The sequence below is a fragment of the Elgaria multicarinata genome, chromosome 20 (assembly GCF_023053635.1).
Source record: "Elgaria multicarinata webbii isolate HBS135686 ecotype San Diego chromosome 20, rElgMul1.1.pri, whole genome shotgun sequence".
NCBI classification, from domain to species: domain Eukaryota; kingdom Metazoa; phylum Chordata; class Lepidosauria; order Squamata; family Anguidae; genus Elgaria; species Elgaria multicarinata.
In genome coordinates this window covers 8,449,957-8,466,075 of record NC_086190.1, presented here as the reverse complement: position 1 = coordinate 8,466,075, position 16,119 = coordinate 8,449,957, and the positions used below count along the sequence as shown (strand labels likewise).

At 48.2% G+C, this 16,119-nt stretch overlaps 2 protein-coding genes across 2 annotated transcripts in view; one reads left to right on the top strand and one right to left on the bottom strand.

The window, feature by feature from the left end:
- The window catches only part of P3H1 (prolyl 3-hydroxylase 1), a 37,021-nt gene extending 24,489 nt beyond the window's left edge, over window positions 1–12,532 (bottom strand). Inside the window, exons 1-2 of the mRNA XM_063145443.1 lie at window positions 12,044–12,532; window positions 3,274–3,426 (exon numbers count right to left, since the gene is read on the bottom strand). Coding sequence (XP_063001513.1) covers window positions 3,274–3,426; window positions 12,044–12,532 — 642 coding nt within the window. The remainder of the gene's footprint in view (window positions 1–3,273; window positions 3,427–12,043) is intronic.
- CDC42 (cell division cycle 42) overlaps window positions 1–16,119 on the top strand; it is a 130,412-nt gene that overhangs the window by 66,961 nt on the left and 47,332 nt on the right. The window lies entirely within an intron of this gene.

Below are 16,119 nucleotides of genomic sequence, written 5' to 3'. Positions count from 1 at the left end.
ACATGGTGCTGTACATAGTAAAAGAATAAAACAGCAACTCTCTGTCACATAGGCTTACGTTCTATAATGTATCTATAATTATATGAATCATATAATATATGTGATGTGCTTGACTAACTTTCTTGAGAGTTCCTGTTTTCCACTTGTTAGCCAGATGGTGTTGATCTGTGGTTACTAGATATCATATGGCATTATCTGGTAGCAGGGGACTTGTAACTAAAGCTGTACACTTAGAATCTAAAGTTTAGAGGAACAGAACATTTTTGTGTACTTTGCCACTTGGTCCTCTAGCGTCCCCCCAGCCCTTGAGCTCCCAGCCTGTTCAAAGGGGAGGGAAACAGCCTTCCCCAACTTGGTGTCCTTCTGATGAACAAAGTTCCTTCTGTTTATTATCTCCTACCTTGGAGCAAATTCAGATATGGTGCATTCAGTCTCACAGGGCTATGCCGTGGAAAATTAAGTTGCCTGGCAGTGGGCAGACAGGGTCGTTTCCAGGGCCTCTTCGAGTAGCTGGCTGCACCTTTCTTGGGCACATGTGTGTGGTGAGGAAGAGGATCATGGGAAGGGGCAGGGTGTGTGTGTTTCTCGTGATGACTGTAAGGAAGGGTTAATGTTACTGGGAATGGTTCATCTTTTAATATGTTAAATTTTATTATTATGGTTCCTAGGAACTGTGCGATAAGCGGCCAGCTGCATGGGGGGCGTACTGGCACATCCAGGAACCACTTGGGGCAAGGCCGACCGGCCTTGAGAGAAAATTAACATCTCTGTCGGGAGGTGTGAAAAGATCTTCGTATGGAAAGCCAAGGGGAGGGGGGAAGGAGCGAGAAAAAGAAACTATAAAGGCTATTCTTGGGGAGGGGGGTTGGTCTGAGCTGGCTGACTTCAAGGTTGGGTGATGTATGAGTCGTAACTTAGTTTTTAGCTTGCTTCTTCTGGGTTCTTATATATATATGCATGTTTTATAGTTTTTAGTATGCTAATCCCATGTAACCTACCACTTATCCTGAAATAAAATTTGGTCTTAAACCTCTAAATCGAGAGCTGTGTGCGTGTGATCTGGGGATCTGTGCAAAACCCAGTGGAAAGGCCAGCTTGGCTGGGGCGTGCTTCCTTTACAATGACCTCCCTAATATTTTCAGCTCCCACACTCCTTTCATCGGTGACGGCATGCATGCGCAGCTCTTTCAAAAATATAAAGCAGGCTCAGGGCCACCTCCTCCAACTCCCCATCCCTGCCGGCCTGGGTGCTGGCCCCCACGCTAGCCGGACAGCTTCCCCCCACTGTTCCTATCAGCGATGGTGTGCACGTGGGTGGTTCTTTCTTTTCAAAAAAATTAAGCAGGCTCAGAGGCATCTCCTCCTCCCATCCCTACTGGCTGTGCACCAGACCACATGCTGACTGGACAGCTTTCTCCCCACCACTGCTCCCATTTGCGTCGGCCATGGTGCGCGTGCTTGTGCGCTCCACATGGCTCCCTCCTTCCAGAAAATAAAGCAGCTGCAGCGGCAGCATTCCAACTCCCTGCCAGCCCACCGGAGGACTCCAGAATTCAGAAGACAGGTCAGGCACAGGCAGCGCCACCGAGTGCTCTGGAGATCCCTGCACACCCACTATAAGAAAAGTCGCTCAGCCAGCGGCAGCGGGCTAGTAAGGACGGGCTGAGGAGGCGCTGCTGCGGTGCGCCTTCGTTTTCTGGAAAGCGCCCTGCACCTGCACCATCACCGATCAGAGCAGGGGGGAAGCGGACCCGTCAAAGTTATTTGGGTGTGCCTGGGCACACCCTGTGTGCACGCCTATGAGCTCAGTGGTAGAGTACATGCTTTGGATGCAGAAGGCCCCAGGTTCGATCCCCAGCAGCATCTCCAGGTAGGTAGGGGGCTGGGAAAGACTCCTGCCTGAAACCCTGGAGAGACATTGCTGCCAGCCACTGTTGACAATACCAGTCTCGATGGACTGATGGTTTGACACTGTGTAAGGCAGCTTCCTATGATCTTGATAGGCTGGAGTGCTGGGCTGAAAACAACAGAATGAAATTTAATAGGGATAAATGCCAAGTTCTACATTTAGGGAATAGAAACCAAAGGCACAGTTACAAGATGGGGGACACTTGGCTCAGCAATACTACAAACGAGAAAGATCTTGGAATTGTAGATCGCAAGCTGAATATGAGCCAACAGTGTGATATGGCTGCAAGAAAGGCAAATGCTATTTTGGGCTGCATTAAGAGAAGTATAGCTTCCAAATCACGTGAGGTACTGGTTCCTCTCTATTCGGCCCTGGTTAGGCCTCATCTAGAGTATTGTGTCCAGTTCTGGGCTCCACAATTCAAGAAGGACGCAGACAAGCTGGAGCGTGTTCAGAAGAGGGCAACCAGGATGATCAGGGGTCTAGAGACAAAGCCCTATGAAGAGAGACTGAAAGAACTGGGCCTGTTTAGCCTGGAGAAGAGAAGATTGAGGGGAGACATGACAACACTCTTCAAATACTTAAAAGGTGGTCACACAAAGGAGGGCCAGGATCTCTTCTCGATCCTCCCAGAGTGCAGGACACGGAAGAACGGGCTCAAGTTAAAGGAAGCCAGATTCCGGCTGGACATCAGGAAAAACTTCCTGACTATTAGAGCAGTGCGACGGTGGAATCAGCTACCTAGGGAGGTTGTGGGCTCTCCCACACTAGAGGCCTTCAAGAGGCAGCTGGACAACCCTCTGTCAGGGATGCTTTAGGGTGGATTCCTGCATTGAGCAGGGGGTTGGACTCGATGGCCTTGTAGGCCCCTTCCAACTCTGCTATTCTATGATTCTATGATCCTATGAGGTTTGGTGAATGTGGGGATGAGGCATTTGTAAGGGAGAATCTGCCCTGAAGCTGTTTCCCTAAATAAATACCCTTTTCACCCACACAGACTTATTTCTAGTCTCTGAATCCAACTGGGTTAGAAGGAAAGATTAAATACAGTCTGTGTGGGAAAAGGCAACTTTTGTAGGGGAGAATCAGCAGAAGGGAAAAAAAGATTAAGCCCCACACCCCATCGGCCAGTTCTCTTCTCCTCTACAACTCCCCTCCCCCTCACTACCCCTAGACAAGTAAAAACAGAGCTGGAAACCACATCTGTGCCTCTTCAGGTGTAATTTTGGACTCGAGGCTGAATTCCGCACCAGGTTGTGGTGCGATCACAACTACGCAGAGAATCCAAACAGCAGACTCAGTGGAGAGCAAAATAAAAATGTAAGGGCAGCTGGTGGTGGTGGTGTGGCCAGTTGTGTTCTCACCATGTGTGGCTTAGCCTCCAAGTCAACGAAGTCCGAGTCTTTGACGCCAGCCATCATCTGGTAATAATCCAGGTTCTGCCGCATCTCCATGTGGTCGGGATTGGCCACAAAGAAGGTGTGGGCAGCTGCTACGGCCTTGTCGAGCTTGTTGATCTGAGCAAAGAGAAAAATTGGCTGTGAGAACATAAGACAACCAGCTGGATCAGACCTAAGGTCCATCTAGTTCAAGAATCTCAGCAGCTAACCAGATGCCTCCAGGAAGATCACGAGAAGGGCATGGAGACAATAGACCTTTCCCACTCTTGGTTGTTTCCTAGCAACTGATATTCTGAGGGACATACCCTCTGAATAGAGAGATTCCTTTTAGCCATCACAGCAAATAGCTGAATAGGGAGATTCCTTCTGTGAATTAGTCTAACCACTTTTAAAGCCAGGGGCCATCAAACACTAACCTCATGGAGGCCCTGCCTATGGTGCCCTTGCAATCTGATGTTCCGTGTGAGGATACCAGGATGAAGGCCTACGTGGTGGTGGTGCCTTGTGATGGAATGCCAACCAAGGGAGGCCTGTCTGTCTAGCTCCTTCTTGCCTTTTGGCAAATCCCGTAAATCTTTCCTGCTCAGGAGGGCTTTGGTTGCCGATGCTGAAATGTGGTGCTATTAATATGGTTTGCTGATTGAAAAGAGCACCTTTTATCAGCTTAGGCTGATATACCAACTGCGCCCTTATCTGGACAGTGATAGCCTAGCTACAGTGATCCATGCTCTGATAACCTCTTGTTTGGATTACTGCAATGCGTTATACGTGGGGCTGCCTTTGAAAACGGTCCGGAAGCTTCAGCTGGTACAAAACAGGGCAGCCCGTTTACTAACAGGGACTGGCCGACGAGATCACATTACGCCAGTCCTTTTCCAGCTTCATTGGCTGCCAGTCCAGGTCCGGGCCCGATTCAAAGTGCTGGTATTGACATTTAAAGCCCAAAACGGTTTGGGGCCAGGTTATTTGAAGGAACGCCTCCTCTCATATGTACCTACCCGGACCTTAAGATCATCTACAGGGGCCCTTCTCCGTGAGCCCCTGCCAAAGGAAGTGAGGCAGGTGGCTACTAGGAGGAGGGCTTTCTCCGCTGTGGCACCCCGGTTGTGGAATGAGCTCCCCAGAGAGGTCCGCCTGGCGCCTACACTGTACTGCTTTCGTCGCCAGCTGAAGACCTTTTTATTCACTCAGTATTTTAACACTTAATTTTAACTCAAATTTAAATTATACTGTTTTAACTCTGTATTTTAACCTTATATCAATTGTGCTGCGTGGTTTTATCCTGGTTGTGCTTTTTATATTGTATTTTGTATTTGTATTTTTAACTTGTTGGTTGTTTTTATGATGGTTTTAATTTTTGTGAACCGCCCAGAGAGCTTCGGCTATTGGGCGGTATAAAAATGTAATAAATAAATAAATAAATAAATAAAATAAATAAATTGGCTTTGGACAGATTATATATGAGTGAAAAGAGGAGTCCCACTGATTAAGCATCTCAGCAGCAGTGACATAGCATCGTGATAAAAAGATGTACTGCACTTTAATTACTGTGTACAGGTCTGGTCCATCACACCTAAAAATAGGATATACTACAGCTGGAAAAAGTGCAGAAAAAGGCAACTGAGATTATCAAGGGGCTGGAACAACTCCCCTATGAGGAAAGGTTACACCATATGGGACAGTTTAACCTAGAAAGAGGGTGAGTAAGGGGAGACATTGTAGAGATGTACAAAATTATGCATGGTATGGAGGAAGTGGATAGGATGACATTTTTCTCCCTCTCTCATAATACTAAAACCCAGTGTCATCACACAAAGCTGATTCAGGACAGACATAAAGAAGTACTTCTTCACACAGCGCATAGTTAAATTAAGGAATTTGCTAGTGCAAGGTATAGTGATGGCCCCTTACTTGGACGGCTTTAAAAGGGGATTAGACATATTCATGCAGGAGAAGGCTATCAGTAGCTACGAGTCACAATGGCTGCACACTACCTCCTGTGTCAGAGGCAGGGTGTCCATGCACACCAGTTGTTTTGGGAACACAAGCAGGAGGGTGCTGTTGCACGCATGTCCTGCTTGCGTGTTTTCTAGAGGTATCTGCTCAGCCATTGTGGGAACAGAATGTTAGACTACACGGGTCTTTGACCTGCTCTACCAGGGCTCTTTCTATATTGTTATTATTATTATTATTTATTTATATAGCACCATCAATGTACATGGTGCTGTACAGAGCAAAACAATAAATAGCAAGACCCTGCCGCATAGGCTTACATTCTAATAAAATCATAATAAAACAATAAGGAGGGGAAGAGAATGCACCAAACAGGCAGTATAAAAGTCAGAACAAAATCAAGTTTTAAAAGCTTTAGGAAAAGAAAAGTTTTTAGCTGAGCTTTAAAAGCTGCGATTGAACTTGTAGTTCTCAAATGTTCTGGAAGAGCGTTCCAGGCGTAAGGGGCAGCCGAAGAAAATGGACGAAGCCGAGCAAGGGAAGTAGAGACCCTTGGGCAGGTGAGAAACACGGCATCAGAGGAGCGAAGAGCACGAGCGGGGCGATAGTGTGAGATGGTGATGTATTGATTAATTTTACTATTTGGGGTTTTTTTTTTTTTTTTTTTGTAATTTTATTGTTTAAGCTGCTGTGAGATCCTTTGGGTTAGTTGATGGGGCGTGATAGAGTTGCAATCTGTACAACAACTCTGTAAGGTTGCCCTGTTTCAAAGACAGCATTCTCTTATCAGCGGGTGTTCCCAAAACACAGCTTCTGCTGACTGGGAGTTCTGCCAGGAGAGATGCTACAAGGTTGCTATTAGTAACAAGCAGTGATAAGCAAACGGTTAAAGGTTCCAATCCATGGAGGCAAAGTCAGAAAGAATCACTCCAATCCCAAACACGAGGTCTGGTCCAAGTCAGGATACAAGAAGCACACATGGATACTGACCACAGCAAACCGCTGTTAAAAGTAAGGGGTTCAACCAGCTTTAATGGCTTTTCTTCTACAGACCATAGCCTGGACCTGCCCAACTCCCAGCTGCAGCTCATTAGGCAGGAAAATCAATACTCCCCCACTCCATACTGCAGATCGGGAAACTGAGGCTGAGAGAGCTTGCCTAAGACCATCTAGTGAGTTCACGGCAGAGGTGGCATTCAAACGAGGGAAGAGCTCAGGCCCTCAGGCACAAAATCTGTCAAAACAAGCAAGCAAATAATGTAAGACTAAGGGCATGGCTAGACGAGGGGGTTGGAGGGGTATGATCACGCGATTTTATGATCACTGATCATAAATCCCACCAACCTGCCCGGTCACTGAGGTCATCCGAGGGCCTGCTCCTGGTGGTTCCACCTAGATCCATCCTCCGATTGGAATCCACCAAGGGAAGAGCCTTCAGCATGGTGGCCCCCCTCCTGTGGAACTCCCTGCCTCTGGAGGTCAGGCAGGCGCCAACCTTGTACTCCTTTCGGCGCCTCCTGAAAACATCTTTATTCCAAGAAGCCTTTCTTTAACATGCAGCCTTGGATTTCTGTGTTGTTGTTTTGTGCTTCTTTTTAAATTTTGTTTTAACTGTTTTATTCTGTTTTTATTTTCATTTTACCTTGTACACCGCTCCGAAATTTTTTCAATGAGGAGTGGTATATAAATATTCTAAATAAATAAATAAATAAATAAATGATCACGAGATTGTCCCCCTCGTCTACACGCGGCACGCAACAATGTGGCCACCATTTTAGATTTGTTTTTGTTATAGGGAAAAGAGCGCATGAGCGCCACATATGTTTTTTTTAAAAACAACAATACTAACCTCCCCCTCCCCACCCCCAATGGGCACAGACTGTGCCCAGTTCCCGGTTCTTCGTGTTTACTCACGAAGAGCCGGGACAAAACAGTGAAGGCAGGCCACATGTTCCGTGGTCTTGGGATCATCCTGGGACTGTGGAAAAATCGGAATTAAACTTTAGGGCGATATCCCAGACCAAGGGAGGGATCTTCCCTCCCTGCTCCCGGGATGCCCTGTGCATCATGTAGGATGATCCCAGGGTGATCACTGGGATATCGCCCCATCTTGCCATGCCCTGTGGCAAGCACAAGAGGAATGTTGAGATCGCTCCCAAGGCAGGCCCCATCCCAGCCATCAGTTGGGACATCAAATCCCATTAAGAAGGAGGGGAATAGAAACATCCCACAGTGAGAGTCGGCCGAGATTCCTGGCACCCGACCGGCAATGCTGTTACTCTGGGGGCAAACACGCCTTACTCCCGACTGTCCCCGAACTGGGCCTTGTAAATGAAACCATGCCTGATGGATCGCAGCTTTTTGAAGATGCCAAAGTAGCAAACGCACGCAAGGGTGGAATTTCCTGCCTCAAATGGAAAATGCTTTGAAAGAAGCTGCAGAGGAGCGGGCGAGGGGGATTTCACGTTTACTTTCTTAACCTCAGTTTTAAAATCCGTTGTGAAACCTGAGACAATGGTGGCCTTCTTTCTTCTCCTCTTTCATTTTTTCTTCAGTTCTCAGCCTTGAACTACGTGGCACATAGCTCCTCCTAAGGCAGGAAGGAGGAGAGTGGAAGGGCTGAGCTTGGAGTTGCACGGAAGGCGCGGGGGGGGGGAGAGGGGGAAGAGAAAGCTTTAAGTGGTCTGGCAAAAAAAGGAAAAGGAAAGAAAAAAATGGATGGAGCCTAAAAGACCATCAGGGAGACCGACCAGGCTGCTTCGCAGAACTGGAGTCAAAAGAGTAGGTTAAAAGCAAAACGCATTCTGGGAAGGCTGGCGCTGGAGTCACACAGCACAAATACAGAACTCCCTTTGTCCTTTGCACCCATGTCTGTTCAAATTCAGGCCTTCTACAGAGCTGCTTCCGATAACATGAAACATCTCATGCTTTTCTGATAATGCCACATGAACCTGGAATTTACCAGATTCCCAGTAACAGATTTTCTGCTCCAACTTTTTCCAGACTCCCTAGAAGTGGAGAAAGAATCAGGTGTCAGAAGAGGTCTAGAAAGGCCACTTCGGGCCTTGCTAGATCACTGGTGATGTGACTGACTGCGCCCTGGGAAAGGAAGTGGCGGCAGTAGCAGGGCGTGTGGGGAGGAAGAATGGGCCCTTGCTAGATCCAGTGCCAGACGTGGCACATCAGTCCTGTCTTTCCCTGTGGGACTGGCACTGCAGCAGCCACAGAGCGCCTCAGTAGCTTTCTGATGGCAAGAGCCACTGAATGCAGACGCACGCCTCGTTTGCCAACGTGCATCAAATGACATCAGCAGATTGTGGGTGGATGGAGGACTCCTAGTGCGACGGAGCAAAAGGCGACGGCGCAGCTATTCCGCCTTTTCCACCTTAATGGATTTTTGTGTGGAAAGAAAAAAATGTGTCAGTAGCAGTGGGAAAACATACAATTGTTCCATGTCAACAGTGGAGTTGTCCGGAAATTGTGAACCGCCCAGAGAGCTCCGGCTATTGGGCGGTATAGAAATGTAATAAATAAATAAATAAAATAAATAAGTTCTGAAAATGGGCCAGCACTTCACCCCAAATGACAGCCAAGCTATTTCCTCTTCTTCCTCAAGATACTTTCCCCCCTCTAAAACCCTTGACTCTTCTCTATGCTATTCCAACCGCGTTTGGGAAACCTCAACCTCTCTCCTCTATCTCCTTTCTTCCCTGTCTCACAGCCACATAAATGATTTCCAATTGTTTGCTCACAAATGACTTAAGGTGCAATCCTATGCATATTGAGGCAGAAAAAGGCATACAACTCTTAGCATGCCCCAAACACCCAAAGCTGGCTTTGCATGCTTAGTTTTAGGCTTTTTTTCTTTCTAAACATGCATCGGACTGTGCCCTTAGTTTATTTTTCTGACTCTGATAACCAACACATATACATTTTTGGAACACTATTTACCCAATTAACATGCAATTATTTTCATAAGCATCTATGGTGGATTGAACAGATAGCAACAACAACTTAATATTTGTATAGGGTTTCATATGCTGCCTAACAGTTTCCCTGTAAGGCAAGTCAGCATTATTATCCTTCATATTGCAGATGTTGGCAGGGCATGGAGGGGCTGAGAGTGAGCGGCTTGCCTAAGGCCACCTAGTAAGTTCATGGCAGAGGTGAGATTTGAACAAGGTACTTCCTGATTCACATCTCCATCTCTTAGGCACTATGCTATTACTTTTTTATTTATTTTTAAAGATAAATTCAGCTCTCAATAGCCTTATTTTTTTCCTTTCTCGTTTTTTTCAACCTGCACATGGTATGATGGCTGTACTAAATACAATAGCAGCTGCAAGAAGCTTGCTTAGGTGCCCATAAGGGATGCCTGACCTGTTGCCATCTCCTCCTCCCCCCTTCACTAGTAAGCTTTAGGTAGAAGCAATTAGAGTCTTGCACAGACGGAGGCTAGATGGGACTCTTCATGTCCATTGAAGGAGATATGAGACATGTCAGGATTTTTAGGTGCTTCATCCAGAGGCTGGAATAAGGGCAAAGTCAAATCTCTACGAGTTGCCTTAGCATCACACCCAGAAGGTGAGCCCTGCTGAATCAGACTGAAGGCCTGTCCAACCCAGCATCCTTAGGAACATAGGCCTTTGCTCCATCTAGCCCAGTATTGGTGATACGGACTGGCAGCAGCTCTCCAGGGTTTCAGAAAAGAGACTTTCCTGGCCTTACTGGGAGATACTGAGGACCCAACCTGGGGTCTTCTGGTGCTCTACCATTGAGCTATGGCTCCTCCTTCTTCCCGCAGTGGCCAACCAAGAAGCCCACAAGTAGGGCATAAAGGCAACAGCCTTCCCCACCCAAATAGCCAATTCTGCGGCAGCTGGTATTCAGTGGCATACTGCCTCTGAATGGGGAGGCTCTAGCTAGCCATCATGGCTAGTAGCCATTGACAGACTGATCCTCCCCCATCAATCAGTCCAATCCTCTTTTAAAGCCTTTGCATTGCATGGCATTGCCACAACACCCTCCCTTACCATTCTCTATAACCCCACCCCCACATTTCCCCTTCTTTCTATTTCCCCCACCCCCATTAAGCTGTTCGCTTTTGTTGTTGTTTATTTGATCAACTCCATCACCAGCTTGAACATAAATTCCTTGCTGGATCAGACCAACTGTCTATTTAGCCCAATAGTCTGCCTCCAACAATGGCTAGCCAGTTGTCCCAAAGAAATTCACAAGCATGATGGAGATAGTAGTCACTCCGATTTATCTCCCAGTGTTAGCAGCAGGATACTGCCCTGAACCTGGGAGCCTTTGTCTCAGCCACCATGACTAACGAAACTCATACTTAAGATCATGAGAAGAGCCGTGGAGAATCAGACCAAAGGCCTCTCGAGTCCAGCATTCTGTCCACACAGGGCTTGACCGGCTGCCAGACATGAATGCAATAGCTCTCTCCCGCTCGCATTCCTCAGCAATTGATATGCTTCACTTTGGCCTAATCTACACCAAGCAGGATATTGCACTATGAAAGCGATGTATAAAAGGCAGGAGCCACCCTACTGCTTTGTAATGGCATTGACGTGCACTGACAACTGTTGGGGCCCATTGACACAGACCATGTACTGCTTTCATACCACTTTCATAGTGCTGTATCCTGCTTGGTGTGGCTCCTAACTTTTAGATAGCGCTTTCATAGTGCAATATCCTGCTTGGTGTAGATGAGGCCTTTGTGTGCTGCTGAACCTGCTGTCATTAAATACCATTGAATGGTCTCATCGTCTACACTCTGAAAAGAAAATGATTAATTGCCCGGTGCACTCTTATACACGTCGACGCAGCGGTAACCTCCACTGAGTTCCACGGAGCAAGCGGATGGAGGCAGCCCGACGCTCCCTCGGGCTTTTAGCTAGGGTGACCATATGAAAAGGAGGACAGGGCTCCTGTATCTTTAACAGTTGCATAGAAAAGAGAATTTCAGCAGGATTCCTTTGTACGCATATCACACTTGGTGAAATTTCTTCATCACAACAGTTAAAGCCGCAGGAGCTATACTGTGATCAGATTTAAAAGAAGGCAGGGCACCTGCAGCTTTAACTGTGGTGATGAAGAGGGAATTTCACCAGACTCTCCATATATACAAATGACACCTGCTGAAATTCCCATTTCAATACAACTTTTAAAGGTACAGGAGCCCTGTCTTCCTTTTCATATGGTCACCCTATTTTAGCGCATTCGAGCTCCGGGAGGAGTCCCGGGCCATAGCTAGACCGAAGGTTTATCCCTGGATCGTCCAGGGGTCAAACCTGTTCATCTAGGTGACACACAGGGGATCCAGTGCTCAGGCAGGGGCGAACCCTGCATGATCCCGGGATAAACCTTCGGTCTAGCTGTGGCCGTAGGCCATAGCTAGACCTCAGGTTTATCCCATTGATCGCCCAGGGGTCAAACCTGTTCATCTAGGTGACACACAGGGGATCCAGTGCTCAGGCAGGGGCGAACCCTGGATGATCCCGGGATAAACCTTCAGTCTAGCTGTGGCCATAGGCCATAGCTAGACCTCAGGTTTATCCCATTGATCGTCCAGGGGTCAAACCTGTTCATCTAGGTGACACACAGGGGATCCAGTGCTCAGGCAGGGGCGAACCCTGGATGATCCAGGGATAAACCTTCGGTCTAGCTGTGGCCCCGCTGAGCTCACCCGAGAAAACGCGCACGGCATGGGGATGTTTTTCCCACGGGGTTGCAGAGCCTCCCGCCTCCCGCCTGGCCGCGCCCGCACCTTGAAGTAAGCCACTTGGAGGTAGTTGTACGGGCTGCGCTTGCGGAACTCCAACTCCGTTTCTTCGCCGAGCTGGAAGCGGGAGAAGCCGTCGGGCAAGCACTGGCGGAGGCAACCGGCGCGGCGGAGCAGCTGCCCGAAGAAGCGGAGATCGCCCAGCGGCCGCCGCAGCAGCCCGCTAGGAGAAGGCGGCCGCTGCTCCTGCGGGTCCGGCCAGGCTCCGCCGTCGGTGCGGTTGGGGCTGGCCGAGGCGGCGCAGCGCAGGCGGCAATGGACGAGCCGCGCCCGGTGCGCCTCCCGCGCCCGCAGCGCCCGCTCCATGTGCAGGATGACGGCGCCCCAGTCCCCGCGCGCGTAGGCCTCCGCGCCGGCCGCCAGCAGCTCGTCCGCGGGAGGCGCCAGGGCAGGATCCGCCTCGGCCCCGACGGCGCGGGGGGATAGCAGCGGCAGCAGCCACGGCAGCAGCAGCAGCAGCCGTCGGGGCGCCATCGTCGAGCGAAGAAGCCAACGGGGCAGGCGGAGACCAAGACCCCGATCCCGCCCCCCGACGGCCCAGAGGCTCCACCCTTAACAAGGTCCGCCCTTTCCCCCATCCGGATTTAAATATCCTTCTGGCCGCGCTGTTTTTTTATGCTATATGTTCTTACCGTTTTTTATATCAATGTACATCAGTGGTTCCCAAAGTGGGCGGTACCGCCCCCTTGGGAGCGGTGGGGTTGCATGGGGGGGGGGGCGTTAAGAGGCAAGGGGGAAGCAGGTAGGGTGACCCTATGAAAAGGAGGACAGGGCTCCTGTACCTTTAAAAGTTGTATTGAAATGGGAATTTCAGCAGGTGTCATTTGTATATATTTAGAGTCTGGTGAAATTCCCTCTTCTTCACAACAGTTAAAGCTGCAGGTGCCCTGCCTTCTTTTAAATCTGATCACAGTATAGCTCCTGCAGCTTTAACTGTTGTGATGAAGAAGAAATTTCACCAAGTGCGATGTGCATACAAAGGAATCCTGCTGAAATTCTCTTTTCTATGCAACTGTTAAAGATACAGGAGCCCTGTCCTCCTTTTCATAGGGTCACCCTAGAAGCAGGGGGGGCTAAGAAGCAAAGGAGCCGCAGGGGGGCGCTCGAGGTGGTCTTTTCCGAGAAGCACTTCTCCAGAAGGTCTTAGAACCCAGGGACACGTTTATGGGAGAAGATAGTTCGGTCCCAAGCCATATAGGGGAAGAATCCACACATGTATTAAAACTTGCTACATAAAGCAGTGTTATCAGGCTCTGATCCGTGGTTAGCCTTCCTGGCACATAGGAATACTCCATCACAGGGTTGCCAGACTAGTCCAGCACAAGCATTGATGGGCCGTCGAACTAAAACCTTATTGCCAATGAGAGGAGACCTTCTTCAGCCAGCAAGAGTGGATCAACGCAGAGAAGAAATGGCCAACAGTCAGAAACGTCAAGCAGCTCTGTATAATAGGGCAGCAAAGGACCTACCACCTATAAGACCAGGCACCTCTGTTAATATACAACCAACAGCTATGAACCAGAAGGAATGGACAAAAGGTATGGTGAGAGGTGAAGTAGCACCCAGGTCATATGAAGTGGTTACACAAGAAGGGCAAGTGATCCGCAGAAACAGAAAGCATTTACGTTCCACAAGACAGAACACCCAGGGGCATCCGGTAGACAAACAGATGCCATCAAGGAATGAAGAAAACGAGACTTACCCAGAAGTGAATGCGACAGAGAAGGAAGAGGATCCCCAAAGAGAACCAGACACAGAAACCACCAGAGGATACTCTCAGTATGGTCGACTTTTGAAAAGACCACAGCACCTCCAAGACTATGTAACTTAGCAAGCCTCTATCTTAAGCTTTAGGAAATTATATTAATAACCACTGGGAGGAAGTTGGGTTGTAGTTCAGTAGTTCATGTTTCAGGTTAAAGTATTTGTAAAATAGGGAAGGTGTAACATGATTAGTGGAACTGAAGTCAAGGACAACAGGTTCCCGGGGGGAAACTATTCAAGGGAACAGCACCTAGCCTCATGGCAGCTTCCACTTTCAGTTTTGAACAAAGCACGAGTTACAGGCCTAGCTGTTGTTGCATCCTTCTATTTACACTTTAAACACCGTTTAAGAAGAGTCCTTTTAATGGTGAATGGAAATGTTTCAAAAGCACCAAAACACGAATGAAGAGACATACCCTGCTTGGTGTGCCCTGCCACGCTGGCTGCAAAACAGAAGCGTTCACTCTTTTCCCTCCCTCCCTCCCTCCCTCCCTCAGCAAGCCTGTGGTGGGTGCTTTGGATTTTGAATAAATATTCAATTAATTGTTACTGTTTTGAATTTTATTGTTATCGTCTTCCTTAGCGGGTCGTTAAAAACCGCTATTCTGAATAATGATTTTTGTAGTGTAAGGTAGGGGGGCACTGGGCATGTGTTTGTGGAACCAAGGGGGCGGTGACCTGAAAAAGTTTGGGAACCACTGATGTACATGCACATGTGAATACAAGATTGGATTCAGATTTAAGTGTGAGTAATTGCACTGGCGGAGTTGGACTTCCCCGCCCCCCTTTCCCAAGGCAGCCCCTTGAAAATGCGATAAAGAGGGTGGGGAGACCCTGCTACAAGGGGCGAGGTGAGGTGGGGATCATGGACAGTCAGCCAGAAGAACCTTCTAGGCCAGGGGCAGAGTCTTTCCTCCGGCAGAAGGCAGATTCAGGATCCTGCCCTATATGTGTATGTAGGTCAGCATGGGACATATCTTCTTGGCAGAAGAGACAGACAAAAATGATCGAATCCTGGCAATATTATACAGGAAAAAACGACAGGATTTAGCTACTGCCTCAATATGAGGAATAAAGGAGAGCGAGGAGTCAAATATAAAGCCAAGACTACGAGCTTCATTGACCGGAGTAAGCGTAAATAGCAAGACCCTGCCGCATAGGCTTACATTCTAATAAAATCATAATAAAACAATAAGGAGGGGAAGAGAATGCAAATAGGCACAGGGTAGGGTAAACAGGCACAGGGTAGGGTAAAACTAACAGTGTAAAGTCAGAACAAAATCAAGTTTTAAAAGCTTTAGGAAAAGGAAAAGTTTTTAGCTGAGCTTTAAAAGCTGCGATTGAACTTGTAGTTCTCAAATGTTCTGGGAGAGCATTCCAGGCGTAAGGGGCAGCCGAAGAAAATGGACGAAGCCGAGCAAGGGAAGTAGAGACCCTTGGGCAGGCGAGAAACATGGCATCAGAGGAGCGAAGAGCACGAGCGGGGCAATAGTGTGAGATAAGAGAGGAGAGATAGGAAGGAGCTAGACAGTGAAAAGCTTTGTAGGTCAACAGGAGAAGTTTATATTGGATTCTGAAGTGAATTGGAAGCCAATGAAGAGATTTCAGAAGCGGAGTAACATGGTCAGAGCGGCGAGCCAAGAAGATGATCTTAGCAGCAGAGTGGTGAACAGAAACCAACGGACTGATGTGAGAAGAAGGAAGGCCAGTGAGAAGAAGGTTGCAGTAGTCCAACTGAGAAATAACCAGTGCATGGACAAGCGTCTTGGCAGAAGAGGCAGACAAAAATGATCGAATCTTGGCTAGGGTGACCCTATGAAAAGGAGGACAGGGCTCCTGTATCTTTAACAGTTGCATAGAAAAGAGAATTTCAGCAGGTGTTATTTGTATGCATATCGCACTTGGTGAAATTTCCTCTTCATCACAACAGATAAAGCTGCAGGAGCTATACTAGGATGACCAGATTTAAAAGAGGGCAGCTTTAACTGTGGTGATGAAGAGGGAATTCCACCAGGTTCCCCATATATACAAATGACACTTGCTGAAATTCCCTTTTCAATACAACTTTTAAAGGTACAGGAGCCCTGTCCTCCTTTTCATAGGGTCACCCTAATCTTGGCAATATTATACAGGAGGGGCATTGGCCCATCCGGCACACAAACGCTCTGCGCCAAAAGGAGGCGGACGAGGGAGCCATCCCCATGGCGCATGCTGGGCTTATATCCGAGTCATCATGCACAGGATCACTCGGAAAGGTCTCGTCCGAAACAAGGCCTGGGCCATAAAGCGCAGGCCAG